Source organism: Hevea brasiliensis, chromosome 17 (genome assembly GCF_030052815.1).
Source record: "Hevea brasiliensis isolate MT/VB/25A 57/8 chromosome 17, ASM3005281v1, whole genome shotgun sequence".
In the NCBI taxonomy this organism is placed as follows: Eukaryota; Viridiplantae; Streptophyta; class Magnoliopsida; order Malpighiales; family Euphorbiaceae; genus Hevea; species Hevea brasiliensis.
This window is the reverse complement of record NC_079509.1, coordinates 6,361,757-6,379,386: the sequence shown is the minus strand read 5'-3', so window position 1 is coordinate 6,379,386 and position 17,630 is coordinate 6,361,757. Positions and strand designations below refer to the sequence as shown.

At 31.6% G+C, this 17,630-nt stretch overlaps 3 protein-coding genes across 10 annotated transcripts; all 3 read right to left on the bottom strand.

The window, feature by feature from the left end:
* Nucleotides 1-260: 260 nt before the first annotated feature.
* Nucleotides 261-7,614, bottom strand: LOC110635191 (ribonuclease TUDOR 1). The gene is made up of 17 exons (XM_058139606.1): nucleotides 7,457-7,614; nucleotides 6,790-6,966; nucleotides 6,311-6,385; nucleotides 6,060-6,173; nucleotides 5,872-5,976; nucleotides 5,004-5,210; nucleotides 4,679-4,885; nucleotides 4,492-4,599; nucleotides 3,548-3,718; nucleotides 3,263-3,460; nucleotides 2,818-3,180; nucleotides 2,508-2,738; nucleotides 2,240-2,428; nucleotides 2,071-2,148; nucleotides 1,789-1,983; nucleotides 1,176-1,553; nucleotides 261-774 (listed from the first exon to the last, which is right to left on the bottom strand). The coding sequence occupies exons 2-17, from the start codon at nucleotides 6,946-6,948 to the stop codon at nucleotides 586-588; spliced, it is 2,967 nt and encodes a 988-aa protein (XP_057995589.1). The 5' UTR covers nucleotides 6,949-6,966; nucleotides 7,457-7,614; the 3' UTR covers nucleotides 261-585.
* Nucleotides 7,615-11,685: 4,071 nt separating this feature from the next.
* LOC110635178 (uncharacterized) lies at nucleotides 11,686-17,128 on the bottom strand. 8 transcript variants are annotated; one of them, XM_058139885.1, is made up of 11 exons: nucleotides 16,760-17,121; nucleotides 14,793-14,894; nucleotides 14,492-14,716; nucleotides 14,332-14,414; nucleotides 14,031-14,239; nucleotides 13,549-13,908; nucleotides 13,154-13,351; nucleotides 12,922-13,069; nucleotides 12,513-12,737; nucleotides 12,100-12,333; nucleotides 11,686-11,963 (listed from the first exon to the last, which is right to left on the bottom strand). In XM_058139885.1, exons 1-9 carry the CDS (start codon nucleotides 16,943-16,945, stop codon nucleotides 12,686-12,688), a joined length of 1,563 nt encoding a protein of 520 aa, XP_057995868.1. In that variant the 5' UTR covers nucleotides 16,946-17,121; the 3' UTR covers nucleotides 11,686-11,963; nucleotides 12,100-12,333; nucleotides 12,513-12,685. The 8 variants fall into 8 exon arrangements, with proteins under 8 accessions (XP_057995868.1, XP_057995869.1, XP_057995867.1 ...); XM_058139886.1 differs by having other exon boundaries at nucleotides 12,922-13,092; nucleotides 13,181-13,317; nucleotides 16,760-17,094; XM_058139884.1 differs by having other exon boundaries at nucleotides 12,922-13,351; nucleotides 16,760-17,122.
* LOC131175500 (uncharacterized) lies at nucleotides 11,826-12,644 on the bottom strand. The gene is made up of 3 exons (XM_058139939.1): nucleotides 12,513-12,644; nucleotides 12,100-12,333; nucleotides 11,826-11,963 (listed from the first exon to the last, which is right to left on the bottom strand). The coding sequence occupies exons 1-3, from the start codon at nucleotides 12,642-12,644 to the stop codon at nucleotides 11,826-11,828; spliced, it is 504 nt and encodes a 167-aa protein (XP_057995922.1).
* Nucleotides 17,129-17,630: the final 502 nt, after the last annotated feature.

Below are 17,630 nucleotides of genomic sequence, written 5' to 3'. Positions count from 1 at the left end.
AGCTGGAAACTATTCTCCCACTCAGCCTCCACACTCCTTCAGAGACCCAAGAAATCGACTCAAGCCACAGGTGGGCACGGATCCTGACCACCGTTGAGCTCTAAAATAAACTTACAGAAATGCTCGTCAAAGCACACAAGCAACGCAACTAAGCTATAGTGCAAGTCTTCACAAGATGCAGAATGTCATGCAGCAGTGGCAGATGGTAAGATTCAGAATAAACAAGTAATCTATATCCCAAAAGGAACACAATTGCCAAATAGAGAAAGCACCAAGAAAGACGAATACCAACATTATAAACTCCAGTTCGCAGCAAAACTTGTTTATAATTTTTCACAACGCAACTCAAACAACTGGATTTAGTTTACCTTATTAAGACGTGTAAAAAAAAATTGTCCCTCACCTAAAAGGAAATTTTTGAAAAATAAAATTAAGAAAAAAAATACAAAACTTCAGTTTTAAGCTGCAATATTTGTTTGCTCTCATTCTAAAATGGAATGATATTGCCTATAACTTAACTCATCTCAGGCCAGTTGCAGTTTTTTGTTTCACTTTTCTCCAGTCTACCTCAAGTGAATAATTTGGTCATCGACGACCACCAACCTTTCGAACAGGAGGAGCCATTTCCTCATCATCTGACTGGATATCTCCATACATCCATATCCCGCGTCTATCAGCACGTGCTTCATCTTGGAACTTCTCCAAATTATCAAGGGCTATCTGTCTTTCCTTGGAGTCCCACTTCTTCCTCTTTTCGATCCTAGCAAGTCCTTCCTAAAAGTTTAAAAAGTTATGAGTTAGAGAATTAGAAAACAGCCAAAGCAAAATCAGAAAGAAAATTGCATTGAAACGTTCCAATAAATCAATTAAAAAACTTCATGACAGGAAGAGGAAGCAAATATTACAAAATCAATTGAACAAGCAAAAGATAGCCAACACAACATATTTCCAATAATTGATGGAAGAAAGCAATTTTTTTTTCACATTTGGATTTTATCGTTTGACCATAAATATACCTGAGTTTCACTTAAATGGAATAACACAGCTGAGTTACATTTCTTTATACTGGAGTAATAGTTGAAAATTCTCTCTCTGGTTACAGCTCAAAACTTTAAAGTACTAATTTATTATGATCAAGCTTTTCACATTTGGACTCATTCACATAAATCATATACCTGAACCATGGACGCATTTATGCTGATCTCAGAATCCACAGCAACCAGGGTTACAATGAGAATTGGCCCAGTTCCCTGTCCTTTAACTTTTCCACCAGAAGTATCCCTTTCCTCTACCTTAGCCCTGAACTCTTTTGAAGTGCTTAACGTATGAGCACTCAAATACTCGGCTGCTTCTGGACCACAATCCTCTTCCACGTCTGGAACCTTAATATATGCAAGACTGCACAGCTGAGCAAGACCAGGTGCCAAGGGCACTGAAGGGTCAAGAGGCCGTAACTGACTGTATGTAACCTCCTCCTGATTTCCATAATCAATGTAGAATACCTCAAACTTGTCTTTCATGGATTCCACAGCTCCACGAGGTGCATTCACAATCTTTACAAGTAAATAATAAAAATTCAGAACAAACTACAACAATCACATGAGAAACAGGAAAAAGAAGGGGTGATTCTACTTGGGCAAGCAGTGAACATAGCACTGTCCCATCTATGAAATAATTGCACAGCATAAGGCACATTAATGACTTAATATCATTCAGTAGTAGCTAGAACTAAAATTTTGAGCAGATTAAGGATGACAAGTAAACAAAGTGGCACAATCTGATTCTCACCATTGCTCGGTTCCATGAATTATCCGCACTAAACTGAGCAAGAACAATGTCTCCCTTCTTAGGATTAAAAGCACCAATAACAGGCGCTTCTTGGAGATTCAGGGACGCAAGCTGTTGCTGAATAGAGGCAACTTTTTGATCCCCAACTGACTGGACATAAAACCGACCACCACCTAGGACTTCTGTAACCACCACCTGAAAGAAATATAAAATGGTATAACTCACAAACCCTGTTCTGACACATAAGACAAATAAAGTTGCCACATTATCTAATCATAATACCTTTATCACTTCTTTCTGTTTGCTTTCAACAGTTGGTACATTAGAGACTTCCTCTCCTTCAACATAATTCTCCCAAATCTACAACAATTTTTCATTTCATTTATCAAATTATAAACAGAAAAACAAAACAATGATGTAACAGCAAAATAATGATTTATACACAACTTACTTTCAGTTTCTTCTTTTTTGCAGATAGCTCAGCCTGCTCAAGAAGATGAGCATCAGGGATCCTGTCAATGCCAAAGGAAGTTTGTAACTTCGCAAGGCCAGCTTCAAGAAGAACCACTGCTATGTTAGTCCTTGACTCCCACAGGGATCCCAAGAAAGTTCCAGTTCTATCAACAGTTTCTACTTCAATCTATATATGAAACATTCATTCATCAGAACTCAAGCAATCAGGCTGGCAGCAAAATAACAGGCCTAAACAAGATCAGTACCTCAACTTCTCTCTGCATTATCCTACGTCTCATTAGTGCAATTGCTTCATCTGAATATGGTTCATCGCGACCAGGACACCTGACACCAGAGAATGAAAAGGCAATGCTGCATGTTTCCTTGGGAATCAAAAGCTTAAAACGGTGACCGCTAAGCACATATTCCACAACAGCAGAAATTTTCCTATTTCGGTGCAGGAAGGGCAAGAAATCTCTAGCTTTCTTGGCTGATGCCTGAGAGAAGCATACTAAAATTTATAAGATGTATACCATGGTGAAAGAAAAATTGCAGCAAAACAGTTTACATTCTAACCGTGGTAAGATCTGTTATATGTGTAACTGGAGGTTCCTTGCTAGAATGCACTCCTCTCTTCGAAGCAGAAGCACGTGACTCAGCAGCAAGAAGAGCGTCATAATAGTTCGATCGTTCCTCAAAGTCCCTATGCCGAATCACAGTGCCATAGCCACGGGAAACCATCAACTCACCAACATTAACCCCAGCTTGCTGACTTCCAGTAGCTGATGAAGGTAGTGACACTTCATCCGCATCACCCCCATTAGAAGACAACTCAAAAACTGATCCAAAATCCATCACTCTCAAATCCCCAGACCCAGCAACAGCTGTTGGTCCATCTCCCATGGTAACCTTCCTAGAGTATTCCATTTGCACATTCACCTGAAAAAACATATATTTGTACAATATATAACATGATTCTTATAATCATCGTGATGAAAAGAAATAGCTGTAAGTTCCATACTTGTTGCCCAATAAGGCGACGTCTCAGGAAATCCTTTGCTTCCCGAGCATAGTTCTCTGGTTTTTCATCTCTACGAGGATTACCCATTTTTGGACACTTGATACTTGATAGATTGACCCGCCTTTCTGCCAATGGACTTCCATATGGGACAGAATCATCAGCCACAATAATGCAATCGCCACTTACAACTTCCACTACCTGGAGAAAAACCAGGTTTAGTTGGTAAGATATCTTTGTTCAGCAAGGGATAAAAATTTCTGAGCAAATAATACAAAAAAAAATTACCTTTCCTGTGAAGTTCTGGTCATGAATTGCTTTTGAATTTGTGGGAGGGGGCACATAATTTGTCCAGATCCTCAAGCGGCTTTTCTTGGCTTGAAGTTCTGCATTCTTCAGCCGCCGCTTAGCATCATCTTCCATCATGTTTGCACTCCATTCAACATATTTAGCTAGACCCTGTGTGTGTGTGTGTGTGTGTGTGAGAGAGAGAGAGAGAGAGAGAAAGAAAGAGAGAGAGAGAGAGAGAGAGAGAGAGAGAGAGAGAGAGATACTCAGAATCTCCATACTTCCAGAAGGATATTGAAAAAATTGCAGTGGCCAATTTGCAGACAAGTAGCGCAATTAAATGATAATCATAAAAAAGGGAAGAAACATAAAATCTGATGTTCCTTTAGCATACATTCAACCATAAACTATCGACAGTAGAGCTGTTAATACAGAAAGCAACTCTGCACAAATCAGACAAGCTAAAAGAAAACACATCTTTCTTCACTTCATGAACAACAAACCAAACTTTTCACACGTCTTCAAAATCTATAGCAGCTTTAGGGGGATAAAACATCACCATGTTTTATAGGTAGCAATCGTCACTTTATAATAGATAAAGAAAGCCAAAAAAACAGATGCTTCACAAAAAGATATACATGACATAGAGGTTTCGCTTTCAAATTTCTTTTGGTATTAATATAAGACATGGGCTTATATTTCAATTAAAGCCCTTACTATAAACACTGTCCAACAAGGTTGTTTCTTCCTTTTTATCTTTTTGGCTTGGGGATGATCAATCTCAACCCTTTAAAATGAGGCAACCCAACAGAGAATGTTCTCTTAGGAATCGGTAAAACGATGTCAAGGCCAACACAAAGAAGCAGAGAAAACCTTTTTTTTCCTAACAAACAGTTCATCATAGATTATTAGCATCTATGATCATACAATATTCAAATACATACATTTTCTACAAGATCCAGAGCCAGGTCCTTTGCTGATTCCCCATCTGGGTAATAAACTGATCCGATCAAGTTGCTGAATTTATCAACTCCTTCCAGGACAATACGGACCTATAAAACCAAATAGAATTAGCCCATATAGGGAATAAAGAGGGAGAGGTGGGAACCTTAAAAACAAATTTATGCTTACATCTCTATTTAAAGCACGTTGCTCAGTAAAATATTTGGCATCTATTCCAAATGGATCAGGAGCAACTTCCGTAGATACTGTAGAGACTGCAAGTCTCTGTGCAGAGGTTAAAGGGGCTTGAGTTTCAGAAGCATCTCCATTTTGCTCAGAGTTTAGTCCTTTTTCCATAGCAGTATCTGATGCTGCTCTTCTACCCATTGAAGGGGCCTGACTTAAACAGGAAAATGGCAGATGTTAAGGGGGGCACGTAAAGATACCAGTGAGAATGATACATAAACATAACAAGTTGGAGGAATAATGTCAATTACAGTGTAATCCCATGTACCTGGATTCCAGCAACAAACACCTGGACAAACTGAAAATCTGGAAGCAAATAGACTCGGACAGTGCTGCCATCACGAACTTGCTCAACAATGCCTTGCATGGGTCTGCCTTTGTTTGCAGCAAGAAGACCCATGGCATCCAAGTTACTAGGATCACCAATAGCAGAGGGAGGTAGATTTCTGATGGATGCCTCAGCAGCACCAGGTGCCTACAATCAGAAATTTGAAAGATCAATGGATTCAGTGAATTTCTAAATTGTAAAAAACCAATAAAGAAATATATTATTGAAATTGACTTGCCCAAAAATAATGTATCAAAATTTTCACCATTTGGGCTGTTAATTTTGCAGCCAAATTTTAAAGATCAACCACATTACACATGATCAGAACCACATCACAACGAACAAATGGAAGCAAAGGGGTATTGCATCTCCGCATACCATAAGCCACATATGGTACAATAGTCAAACACGGTAAACTATAATATTACTGTTAGAAACAATTGACTCATTAGCCTCACATCTTAAGTATTGGTATTCTACTTGCTAACTCTAAATTGTTCATCCTGTGAATACAACATTACATCTTTAGTTCAAATGCAAGAAGTTGATTTAACAGAATAAAAGTACTGCAAAGCATTTCAAATATCATTTTCCCATTTGTTTATGGAGTTATGATTTCCAAAGCCATTACTGAGTATCATGAAACTATAACCTAACTGAAATAATTCAAGTATCATAAGTTTTTTTAACACCTCATGGATCAAAACTTTGAAAAATAATTCAAGGCAGAAATTTAGATTTAAAATTGGAAGGAAGAAAGGGTGAAAAAAGAAACAAGAGAAGGAGAAGCAGCAAGCCATGAACCAACCTTACTCCATCGTCCCCGACCATTTTGCTTAGCTTGTTCTTCAAGAAGTTGATATTCAGCAAGAAAAGGACTGGCCTCGCCTTTCTGCTGACCCTGCTCCCTGACCTGAAGCTAATAGATTCAGTTAATACCCACATAAAAATAAATTCAATCAAACTCAGTTGTCCATCAAAACAAAGGCATACAACCTTTGCCCAGCCTTCCGAAACAATTAACGCTCCAACATTTTGGTCATCTACGAACACACTCCCAAATTCTCTGCCAATGGAAGGTACAGCATAATCTATCTTAAATATGACATCCTGTCAGATAAAGCGTTAGATATAAAAAGGTTAGATGTTGGAACATGTAATTCAAAAACCCCACCCCACTTTTCTCCTTACTCAAAATAAATATATATAATCACAACAGTAGCTGAAATCTATTTGCAAATAGTCACCTTTCCTATGCATAGCTTCCTCAAAAACTCCCTGCTCTCCCAGGCAAAGGGCTCATCAACGCCTCCTCTTCGGGCCTAAGACAATATATATAGTCATCAAAATTCCACCTTTAGCCAGAAATCCAATTTAGCAAGTATAAAGCTAAACTTCTCTATTTAGAGAAAAAAATATACAATCGATGTGATCATTGAAACATTAAAAAAATGTGAAAGACCACAAATAAAAATGAAGCATAACAAAGCCATTGAAATCCTGAGACTGTAGTACAGCACCATTTAGATCCTCAAAATAGCTCATAAAACTAGATAGGTCATTCAGCTTTTTACTTGAGAAAGTACCCCAAGGGGTTTTCAACTTACCATAAAAATAAAAGCTTTGCAAAAAGAAAAAAAAAAGCTTTAATCAGGCAATACACACTTAAACATAAAGGAACACATTACTCCTGAGAACAAAATGTAAAGCACAAAACGGTCTTTACCATTCTTGGAGCGATAAGAGAAGACAGAGTGATGGTCCTTTCCGGTGGAGGGCCAGGCTTGTTGCTGGACTTGGCTGTTAAAACCAGAGAGTCCCCCGACGGAACAGCTTTCACTTTTGCGCTGTACCATCCCGTGGCTCCACCTTTTGATGTTGCCATCTCAACAACTAAGACGATCTACGGACATAGCAAAACAGTTCAAGATAATACAGACAGAAGAGATTGATATAGAAATTCAACAACATTAACAAGTGATCTTATAATTCGCAAAAAACAACGTGTGAATCTTTGTCGATCAACAATCGTTTACACGCTGGGAAAAAAAATAGAAGAGGATAGATAAATTCAAATATCCATCACGATTCATAGAAACCAAGAACACCATGAAACATACAGAAAATTCAAAATTTACAACGGTAGCATAACCAAAACTTCAGATCCGAAGCATCGAATTCATCGAAACTCAAAAACAAAATGGCTATACCAGACAAAAAAAAATCACCAGATGAATGATTAAACAGCTCGATCTATTGCTTGATCAGGCCAACCATTAGTTTAAAAAAATAAACAGAAAAGAATAGTAGAATCTAAAAACGATAATTGAATAGAAAATCTTCATTCAAAAACAAGTGATAGAGAGAGATCTGCTAGAAAAAATGGCGCTTACCTGGATCTCTCAATCGTGTTATCACGAGAGAGAAGCAATGAAGAAGAAAACTCTGCAATAAGAGTAGAGCTGATAGATTTTTATAAGGAGACGGCGGATCCGGGAGAGATACTGGAGAGAGAGGGAGTATGAAAGGCGTAGAAAAGGAAGATATAAGGCAAAAGAAGAGGGAGCTGACAGTGAATATACCCTCCATTTTTTGGCGAAATTACACAAGTACCACCAGAGAAGATTGAGAAATGTGCAACTACCTCCTTACGTGGATTGTTTCCAAATTTGACCTGGATTGGGAGAAAGCAGAAACCTTCCATAAACAAATAATTTTTAATTTAATATTTTTTTTAAATAAAATTTTGATTTATTTTTTAAAAGCTCCAGTTCCAATTCGTGATTTGTTGAACCAAAATTTTCATACAATTTTAATTTGATTATTCATTGTGTTAGTTGTGATTGAGTATAGTTTTCTATTCTTTATTATCAATTTAATTTAATATAATTTTAGTTTAATTTTTAATTTTTATAATAATATTATATAATTATTTTTATAAAAAAAATATACTTAAATTTATATTCAAATTTTAAAATAAAAATATTAATATATAATATATCATATAATAAATTTTTTAATTATTTTTAAATTACATAATTTTTAATTATAAGATATATATATATAATTTATAATTAAAAATTAAATGTATTATATAATATAGTAATATAAATATATCATTATATATATTTTAATTATTTATTAATTATATATTTTTTAATTATAAAATATAAATATAATTATAAATTAATTATATATATAAGAGAGAATGATTTTAATGTGTTTATAATTAAAATTATTTAAAAAATATAAAGAAATTAAATATAATATCATATTATATTTAATTTATAATTATATATATAAATATAAATATATATAATATTATATAAAAATATATAATATATTTAAAAAATTATATGTATAAATTTAATTTTCAATTTGATATAATTTTAATTTAATTTTTTATTATTCTAATTTAATTATTAAAAAAATTAAAAATCAAATCAAAATATTAAAATGAATTTTGTACAGTTTTTTGATTCAATTTTGAATTCCTGATAACCATACTCATCCTTATTTGCCATTGTTCTTTTTGTGGCAAAATTAGAGGCCAGCATAATTTAATTTAAATTTAAAAAATAAAACTGAATTCATTTAATTGAAAATTTTATTTTTATAAATTAATACAATTTGATTTTCAATTTTAAAAATTAAATTTATTTAATTTAGTTTTAATTTTCAAAAAGAAATTGATGAAACAGAATCCTACTAAATGGATTTTTAATTAATTATTATTAAATTAAAATTATAAAATATAACTAAAGTTAAAAATAAAATTACTTCAAAATAAATAAATAAATAACCCAAGATGAAACCTAAAACGAAAAATTGAAATGAATCATTGGCTAGGTTTAATTTAGTTTTCTTTAATTTAATTCAATTTAGTTTGTTATAAATTTCAATTTATTTAGTCTTTTAATATTTCTTACCAAATCTTTATAAGGATGCATCTGTAAATTAAGAAAGAGAGCGTTGATTGCTTGTAAAGCTTTCTGATATTCTCCAATGGAGGAAAGTTATTGGATTTATATTATTTTTACTTTTTTTATATTTTTTTCACTTTTTTCATTGATTTTTAACATTAATTAAATCTGGTGAAATGATTATTGGTTGAAATTCAATTATTAACATTTAATTTATATTATCTTACTTACTTTTATACTTAAACATTAAATTAAAATAAATTATTAGCTAATTATGTTTCTAAAAACAATATCATAGGATATAATTTATATCTTGCTACCTAACTTCAGCTGCACCTTCACATCACTGACGCAAATTTAACAAAAATCTCAAGTGATGTGATCTGATATCCACGTGACAGGAATTTCCCATTACAAGCGATGTGCATATGATAAGTTAAAAGTGAATGCACAGCAACTAACCTATTAATTCAATTTTCTGACACTGAGTAGCTGTAATTTTTCTGGTGAATTACTGTGAGAACTTTACCGCGTTGAGGCCGTTGTAGCAGTGTGGCAACAGGATATGAGATTTGGATCTGCTGAGGGCAGATGAAAAAAATAATAATAAAAAAAAGGTATTTAGTGCTTATATCTTAATAAAATTAATTATTTAATATATATATATTAAAAATATATTATTTAATATTTATATTGTCTTTTCATTAAATTATTTAATTTATCTACTATAAAATAATATTAATTTTTTTATTTATTTTAGTCAAAATAATTAATTAATTTATATATTTTATTTTAAAAAATATATATTTTATTTTTAAAAATTATTTAAATTTGTTTATTTTTTACAACAGATTACAGTTGGATAATAAACATAAAATCTTGTTTGAGATTGTGATTCAATCCTAATTTTTTAAAAAGAATATCATTTTAAGTTGTTAGAAAAATATTATTTGAAAATTTCTTAATTTATTTTTAGAATATTGATAATCAAAATATATTAAATATAACTTAAATTGTAATTATTTTTAATTAATGCATTTTAAAAATAGTTTTCCTTAGCCATAGTTGTAACGATAATAACAAACAAACTACAATAACAAGAATAGAGACAATTACATTTTAAAAATGATTTTCCTTAGCCATAGTAGCGTGCTTTTCTCAAGCTCCATAGCACGCTTAAGCAAGTACAGAACAAGCTCAACATCAGCTGAGATCCCGGCAAACCCTACCAGGTACACCATCTTGAGGGATTGAATTGGATATTCATTCCCAATATCTTACGTCTTGCTTGATGGAATGAGAAATACACATACGAACTGCAATATCAATGAATGTTGTGGCATCATTTGCACAGAAAATAAGATAATTGAGAATATATTAGATATAAAGTAATTTAGGCCAACTCATCAACATCATTTTTAGGACTCAAACTGCGACGTCGAGGAGTTTGACAGTGCTCTATGTCGCCATTTAACAGAGAATATGTATATGCAATTATATAAGCAACTGTTGAGCATTTGCGTAATTCATCTTGCGCATGAGACCACTAACCCTGGAAGAAGATTTTCTTTTTCTTTTTTTTTAGGTAAATTATAATTTAATTTTTAAAATTTAATAAAATGGATAATTTAGTTTTTATAGTTTTAAAATTAAGTAATTTAATTTATAATATTTGATAAAACCTACGATTTAACTTTTACAGTTAAAATTCTATTAAGTTATCGTTAATTTTAATAAAAATAATAAAAATATCATCAATTTTATGTTTAATCTGAAAATAATTTAGTCCATAAAATTTTATTTTATAGACAATTTAATCTTTAAAAATTGGTTAAGCATATAAATTAGTCTTTATAATTTTAAAACTAAGTAATTTAATCATGAACATTTTAATAAATATATAAGTTAGTTTTTATATTAAAATTATGATTAATTTTCTATTAAATTTAGTAAAAATATCAAATTGCTTTTAATTCTATTTTTAATTTGAAAATAATTTAGTTATTGAATTTTTATTTTAATGATAATTTGTTCATATATATATATAACATGAAAATGTTATTAAAATAATAATGACATAAATAGGATTTTATAAAATTATAAAGGCTTATATATAAATAATTATAATATTTAAGGAATGAGTCATTGGGCTTTTAATTATAAATATTAGAACATAACAATAGAATTTAATTAAGACTCCACTATAATTTTTTTTTCTTTTTTGGTAGACTCCACTCCTAATTAAACATACAAAAACTGAATAATATTCTTGATAAGATCGCGTCAATATTCTAATAAAATACTTATCTTATAGAACAGCAAAACTTTAAATTCTAATAAGATTAAAATTTACAAAATTGATATAAATATGAAAAACTATTATAAATAGTCTTCAATCTCATAATAAAACCTAACAAGAACAATGGCTCTTCAATTATAAATAGCCTGATGATCATAATAGAACTCTTAGCCAAAGGCTATGAATTTTTTCCAAGCTTTTTCTTTTGTTCACATGCAGCAAGCTGACATGCTCAAAAACACTCTCTCAAAAATAAAGCTTTTATCATAGATGTGCAAAATGAAATTTAAATTCAAATAATGGTAAGGATGAACAAAGTTCTGTTATTTCTCAAAAAAGAAAAGTAACGACGAGCATTGCCATTTTTTTTAGCATTGTCATTTCTTTTTAGGCATTGACATAACAAGGAATCAAATACCCTTTACTGATAATTTTGAGCCAAGTTTTAAGTATGTGCAGATAACAATGTATAGGAATTGATAAGGTTTTCTTTAGTTCATGTAAACTTCACAATACAATAAATTGTGGGGTTTGAAAACTTTATGGATGCAACCTTCTGGGAGGGATAACGACTTTAGGTGGATCAGGTATCTTGTCATTTGGCCCAAGATCGTCTATTGGTGGGCGCTGCTTATGGTGATCAGTGACTGACTGGTAAGCTATTGCTAATGCCAGAGCCTGCAGAAGAGGAAAACAAGGAATAATCAGCTGTGTAGCAAGAGTCTTAGATCACCAAATACACCTTATGGTAGTTGTTGATACAACTTTTCACAGTAGGACTGGAAAAATACAACAGAACTGAGGAGCTTCTTACAATGTGATCATGGTCAGGACGAGCATAAATGCCAGTGTTCATAGTGGTTCTCCTCCGACTTTCCTTTGAAGGTGGATTAGATATATTTTTAAATCCAGTTGGAACAACAACTACTGGCAGACCTACAAGATTCCCCAAGCAAACTTTTTCCCAGTCAGTTGCGTTGCCAATGAATGCGTCGACTGTGAAACTGTTTTTAACTTCCTCAATTAATTTTCTCCGTGCCCTTTGTGCCTGCGGAAAAGATCATCTCAACATGGATTCGTGGGCGTAGTATGAAATCATTTCATGCTTGCTGACTACATAAACTCCACATTAAGCAAAGTTTTCCCCGTTGGAATAATGCTGCTGGAATCCATTTCAACATTAAGGCTTCCTAGTCTTAATTGATCAACTGGTAATAGACAACATACCTGCACATAATCAACTGCTGAAATTACACGTGAACGACGCAACTCAGTGGGCCATTGATCCTGAGCTTCATAAACATTATCCTGGCCAGTGCGTTGCCACTCATCAAAGTGAGCCAACATTTCAACGTCCATCGTGAAATTTAATATGCCTTAAACAGAGTCAACAGTGTAATTCAATTTGAAAGGAACCATATTAACACCTTTTGCCTTGAGCACATGAACAACCTGGCATTACCGTCCCAAGGATATTTAGTCAAATTTAGCATTGCCAAACAAAAACTTCAATTAAGGCAGCCAGTGTCATAAAGTGAATAAGATGACAAAGGCAGGCGTTTTTTGTAACTTTTTCACTGAACAACCTCCGACGTTCAGTAATGCCCTGTAGATAGTAAATGAATAACCTACTAACCTCCATTTCAGCATCATCCATATATCCAACCGTAAGCTGCGTAATGTCGATGGAAAATGGATCATCAAAAGCAATGTCTCTTGATGAGAGATCATCTGGATCCTTCCCCCGAACAACATCAAGAATGACTGAACAATCTGCAGCGCTTCTGCAGAAAGCACCAAGCTTATCCTGTTAAACAAATGTGATTGAGATTCTACAGTCAGTGCACTATCCATGAAAGGAGAAGTACCATGAAAAGAATCATTTAGGATATCACCATGCTTTCTGATATGCTCATTACACCGGTTCGACCAACGGCACCAAAAGTTGGACGCAGTGCCGTCACACCACAACGAGATGCAGGGAATGTGATTGAGCCAGCTGTTTCTGAACCAATTGCAAACGGAACCATACCTGTTCTTGAATAACCAATTCTTAGTTGCCAAAACTGTTCATGAAAAAAATATCTTGTGATTCTAGTAATGATATCATTTCAACATGCTATTTGTTCAAGATTTCAGTGCAAACGTAAATCATTCATGGGAATATCGAACAAGTATTCAAAATCCTTACAAAACTTTTCATGATAACAAATTGCAGGGAATGTAACATTGAACATCAAAACTCATAAGACCAGAAGAATACCAGCTGAGGTGCCGGCAGCGGGCCCTGCCGATGAACCTGTTGAAAACTCCTCAATGTTCCAAGGGTTTCTCGTTCTACCTCCAAACCAGATGTCATCATAAGCCAGTGATCCAGAAACAAGCTTTGCTACAAGAACTGCTCCTGCAGACCTCAACCTGTAGTTAGCGTAAAATAAAAAGAATGTAATCAATGTGCATTCTGATTGCAATAAAAATACTTTCACATATGTTTGAAACCTCTTGTACACCCAAGCTTCAATGTTAAGAACTTGATCTTTGAAACTTCTTGAACCCCATGTTGTCTTGTATCCAGGTACTGCTATAATATCCTTCAGTCCATAAGGAATCCCATGGAGAGGTCCTGTCAGAATGAGTGTTTAACTCTCAAGTCAGAGAAACAATTTCACAACAGTTACAAAGAAGCAAGTTGAAAATACAAAAAGAAGTTGAAAGCCACCTAATTAAGATCCTAGGCATATCAACCTGTTAAAAGCAATATTTCAAAATTTCCAAAGCCCTCAAAAAAAATCATTTTGACGGTGAAAATGACACTAGTTCTCAGATTGTGATGATAGTAAATAGGTAAGATACCCAAATAAACTCCTTTGGCAATCAATTCATCAACTTCTCTTGCTTGCTTATAAGCTAATTCATCAGTAAAAGTTATCACAGCTTCAAGAACAGGATCGTACCTGTTGTTTTTAAGCAAAGGCATTATTATCATTAACAAAAGAAGCTGAAAATCAGAATGGATAACCACCAGTATGATTTCTCCCTTGCATACCTCTTCAATCTCTCCAGAAAGATTTGCACGAGCTCATGAGATGTAATTTGTTTTGTCCTAATGAGTTCTCCTAATTCAAGTATCTGCCAGAGACCAATCAAATTGACAAATGGAAGAAAAAAGACTAGTGATAACCCAAAATGAGTAGCAACTGGCTCACACTCATGAAGGCAATATCTTCGTCACTTTTTGGCCTCAGGATGCCAGAGAGAGCAGGATGCTGAAATCTTTTGCTTGCATCGACCACATGCTTCTGAGTCCACTCTGGATTAAAAACTAAACAAGATGGGCCATGTAGTCCCCCATTCTCAGATGCCACTAATCTTCGGTTAGATTTTATGATAGGCAAATTAAACTCCAGCGCACCCTCTGCAGTCTCCATCACCTAAACGAGAAGTGTTGCAATAAAAAAACCATAACCTACATTAAAAAGGACAACTTGAGAAGTTCTGCTCATTCACCTTAGTATCATTGAAGAAGTCGGCATCTAGCATCTTAAATGTGTATCTAAGTTGAGTAGCTTCAGTAATCTTCTCTAAATATTTGCTGCTCCTCTTACTGTCCTGCTCATAACAACAAAAGTAAAATCTTTAAAACATGTCGTATACAATATAGGAGAGTTTTTTTACCAGAGGGGTGTAATTAAAAAAAAAAATATGTCAAAAAAGGGTAGGTTATTTAATTACCTAAAAGAGGTAAATTATTTTAAGGTAAAAAATTTGAGTGCGGGTCGCTAATTATAATAGTGTTTTGAGAGTCCGAATACTATTATAAATAGCTTGTAATATTTAAACAAAAAAAAATAATTAAAAATTTTAAAGAAAAATTAGACGTTATTTATAGTAGCATCTAGCTTTTTTTTAAATTTTTTAATTATATAATAGCATCCAGCTTTCTTTTAAATTTTTTAATTATTTTATTTTATATTTTAAATAAAATATAAAGATTATTTTAATAAATAATGTTATAATAATTAATATTATATATTATAATATTTTTATTATAAAAAATTATTTTTTAATTTAAAATTAAATTAAATTTTAATTAAATAAAAAATTAAAATATAAAATATTATTAATTTTGTTTAATAATTACTTTCAGAAAATAATAAATTACTAAATATTTAATTAAATTTTAAATTAAAAAAGCTACAATATAAAATATTATTAATTTTGTTTTAATAATTATTTTATGAAATAATTAATTATTAAATTTAGATGTTATTAATTTTATTTTAATAATTATTTTAAAAGTAATAAATTACTAATTATAATTAAGCATTATTATTAAATTTTCTTAATTATTAATTTTATAAAATAATTGTATAACATGAAGTTCAGAATTATGGGAGTATTCAATACTCCCAATAAAAGAGAAATTAGTCTATGGTTGATGCAGTAACAAAAAAATAAGAATTCCTAATTGTATTTTATGAAATTCTACTTTTTCCTTTTATTTTGTAAAATTAATCATTCTTTTTCTTTTTATTTTTGAAATAAAAAGAAACTATATTTATACTTAGGTAAGCAAATATGCCATGGTTATAAGAATCTATACATCACATATAAGCTTAAGGGACAATTATTTTATAAAATAAATACTTAGGAAAAATAAATAATAATGCTTAATTATAATTAGTAATTTATTATTTTTTAAAATAATTATTAAAATAAAATTGATAACATTTAAATTTAATAATTAATTATTTTTTAAATAATTATTAAAACAAAATTAACAATATTTTATATTGTAACTTTTTAATTTAAAATTAAATAAAAAATTTAATTTAATTTTAAATTAAAAAATAATTTTTATAATAAAAATATTATAATATATAATATTAATTATTATAACATTATTTATTAAAATAATATTATATTTTATTTAAAATATAAAATAAAATAATTAAAAATTTTAAAGAAAAGCTTAATGACACTATAAATAAAGTTCAACTTTTTTATATTTTTTAATTATTTTATTTTATTTAAATATTACATGCTATTAATAATAACATTTGAATTTTTAAACAACTATTATAATTAGTATATGTATATAGATGTTTCACTTCAGTATTATTCATCCTTTTTTTAAATTAAATTCAAATCCACCTATAATTTTTCATTATTACACAATATAGGATGACATTTCTATTGTCCTGCTCATGATTGATGGGTGTTAGCATTACCTTACCAGGACAAAAAATTCACAGGATTGAACCACAACTTTCTCTGGAAAATTTTCCCATAGTTTTTTAAAAGGTCTGATCTGTTTTTTGTGATTGTCAGCGTAGTCTCCTATAATTTTTCAGTGTACTAATAACAACCATGATCATAGAAAAAAAAGCCCAAAATTCCAATTCACACATGCATAATTGCTATATCTAGATATGTACATGTGTACGAAGATGCAGCGAAAGCCAGAGAGGTACCATGGTTGCGTTACTTAGCTCTGGTAGCGTTGAAATGGGCGACTCAAAGAAGAGATCTTTCCGGGAAGGGAAACAGAGAGCGGAGCCGGCTACAGAAAGTGAAAAGAGGAGTGCAAACACGAAACGGAGCGAGAAACGTGCCAATCCAACTGGAAAAGGACAGAAATCGACCGCCATTGCTGCCATGTTTCAGTCCTCAATGGGTGCTTTTCTGTGGCTTCTGCATTTATGAGTTAATTTGTCCCTATACATTTTTCCTATTTTATTTATCGATGGCTGAGTAGCAACGCCATGTGCACGACCACGTTACGGCGCCGGCCTTTTCTTAACTCTGACTTCGTGCACCAGCCATCAATTCTGACTTTCTCGGCCGTCTTCCCATTGAAGACTAATAATATCAGTTTTTATCAAATCTCACGCATTAAATTATAATTTACCTTATCTTAAAATAAAAGTTTCTCATGAACTTACTTTAAGGGTAGTTGCCGTTTCGCTGACTAGATGTGCAAATTATAATAATAAAAAATAAATTTAAAGTAAATTATAATTTCTTCCTTAAATATTATCATTATTAATAAGTTAATTACTATATTTTAAAAAATTTATTAAAATATCTCTAAATTTTTATTAATTGAGACATTTTTACTGTTTCATTTTAAATATATTTTTACATATTTCATATGTAAATTTTGAAAAAGTAATTATTTAATATTTTATTAATATATTGACCGTTAAATGAATGGATGGAGAAAAGTGTATAGGAATGTTTTAATGAATTTTTAAAATTATGAGAATGAATTATTAATAATAGTAAATAATAATTCACCATAAAATATAATATTCTTAAAGCAGCCAATAATTTACCATTGTT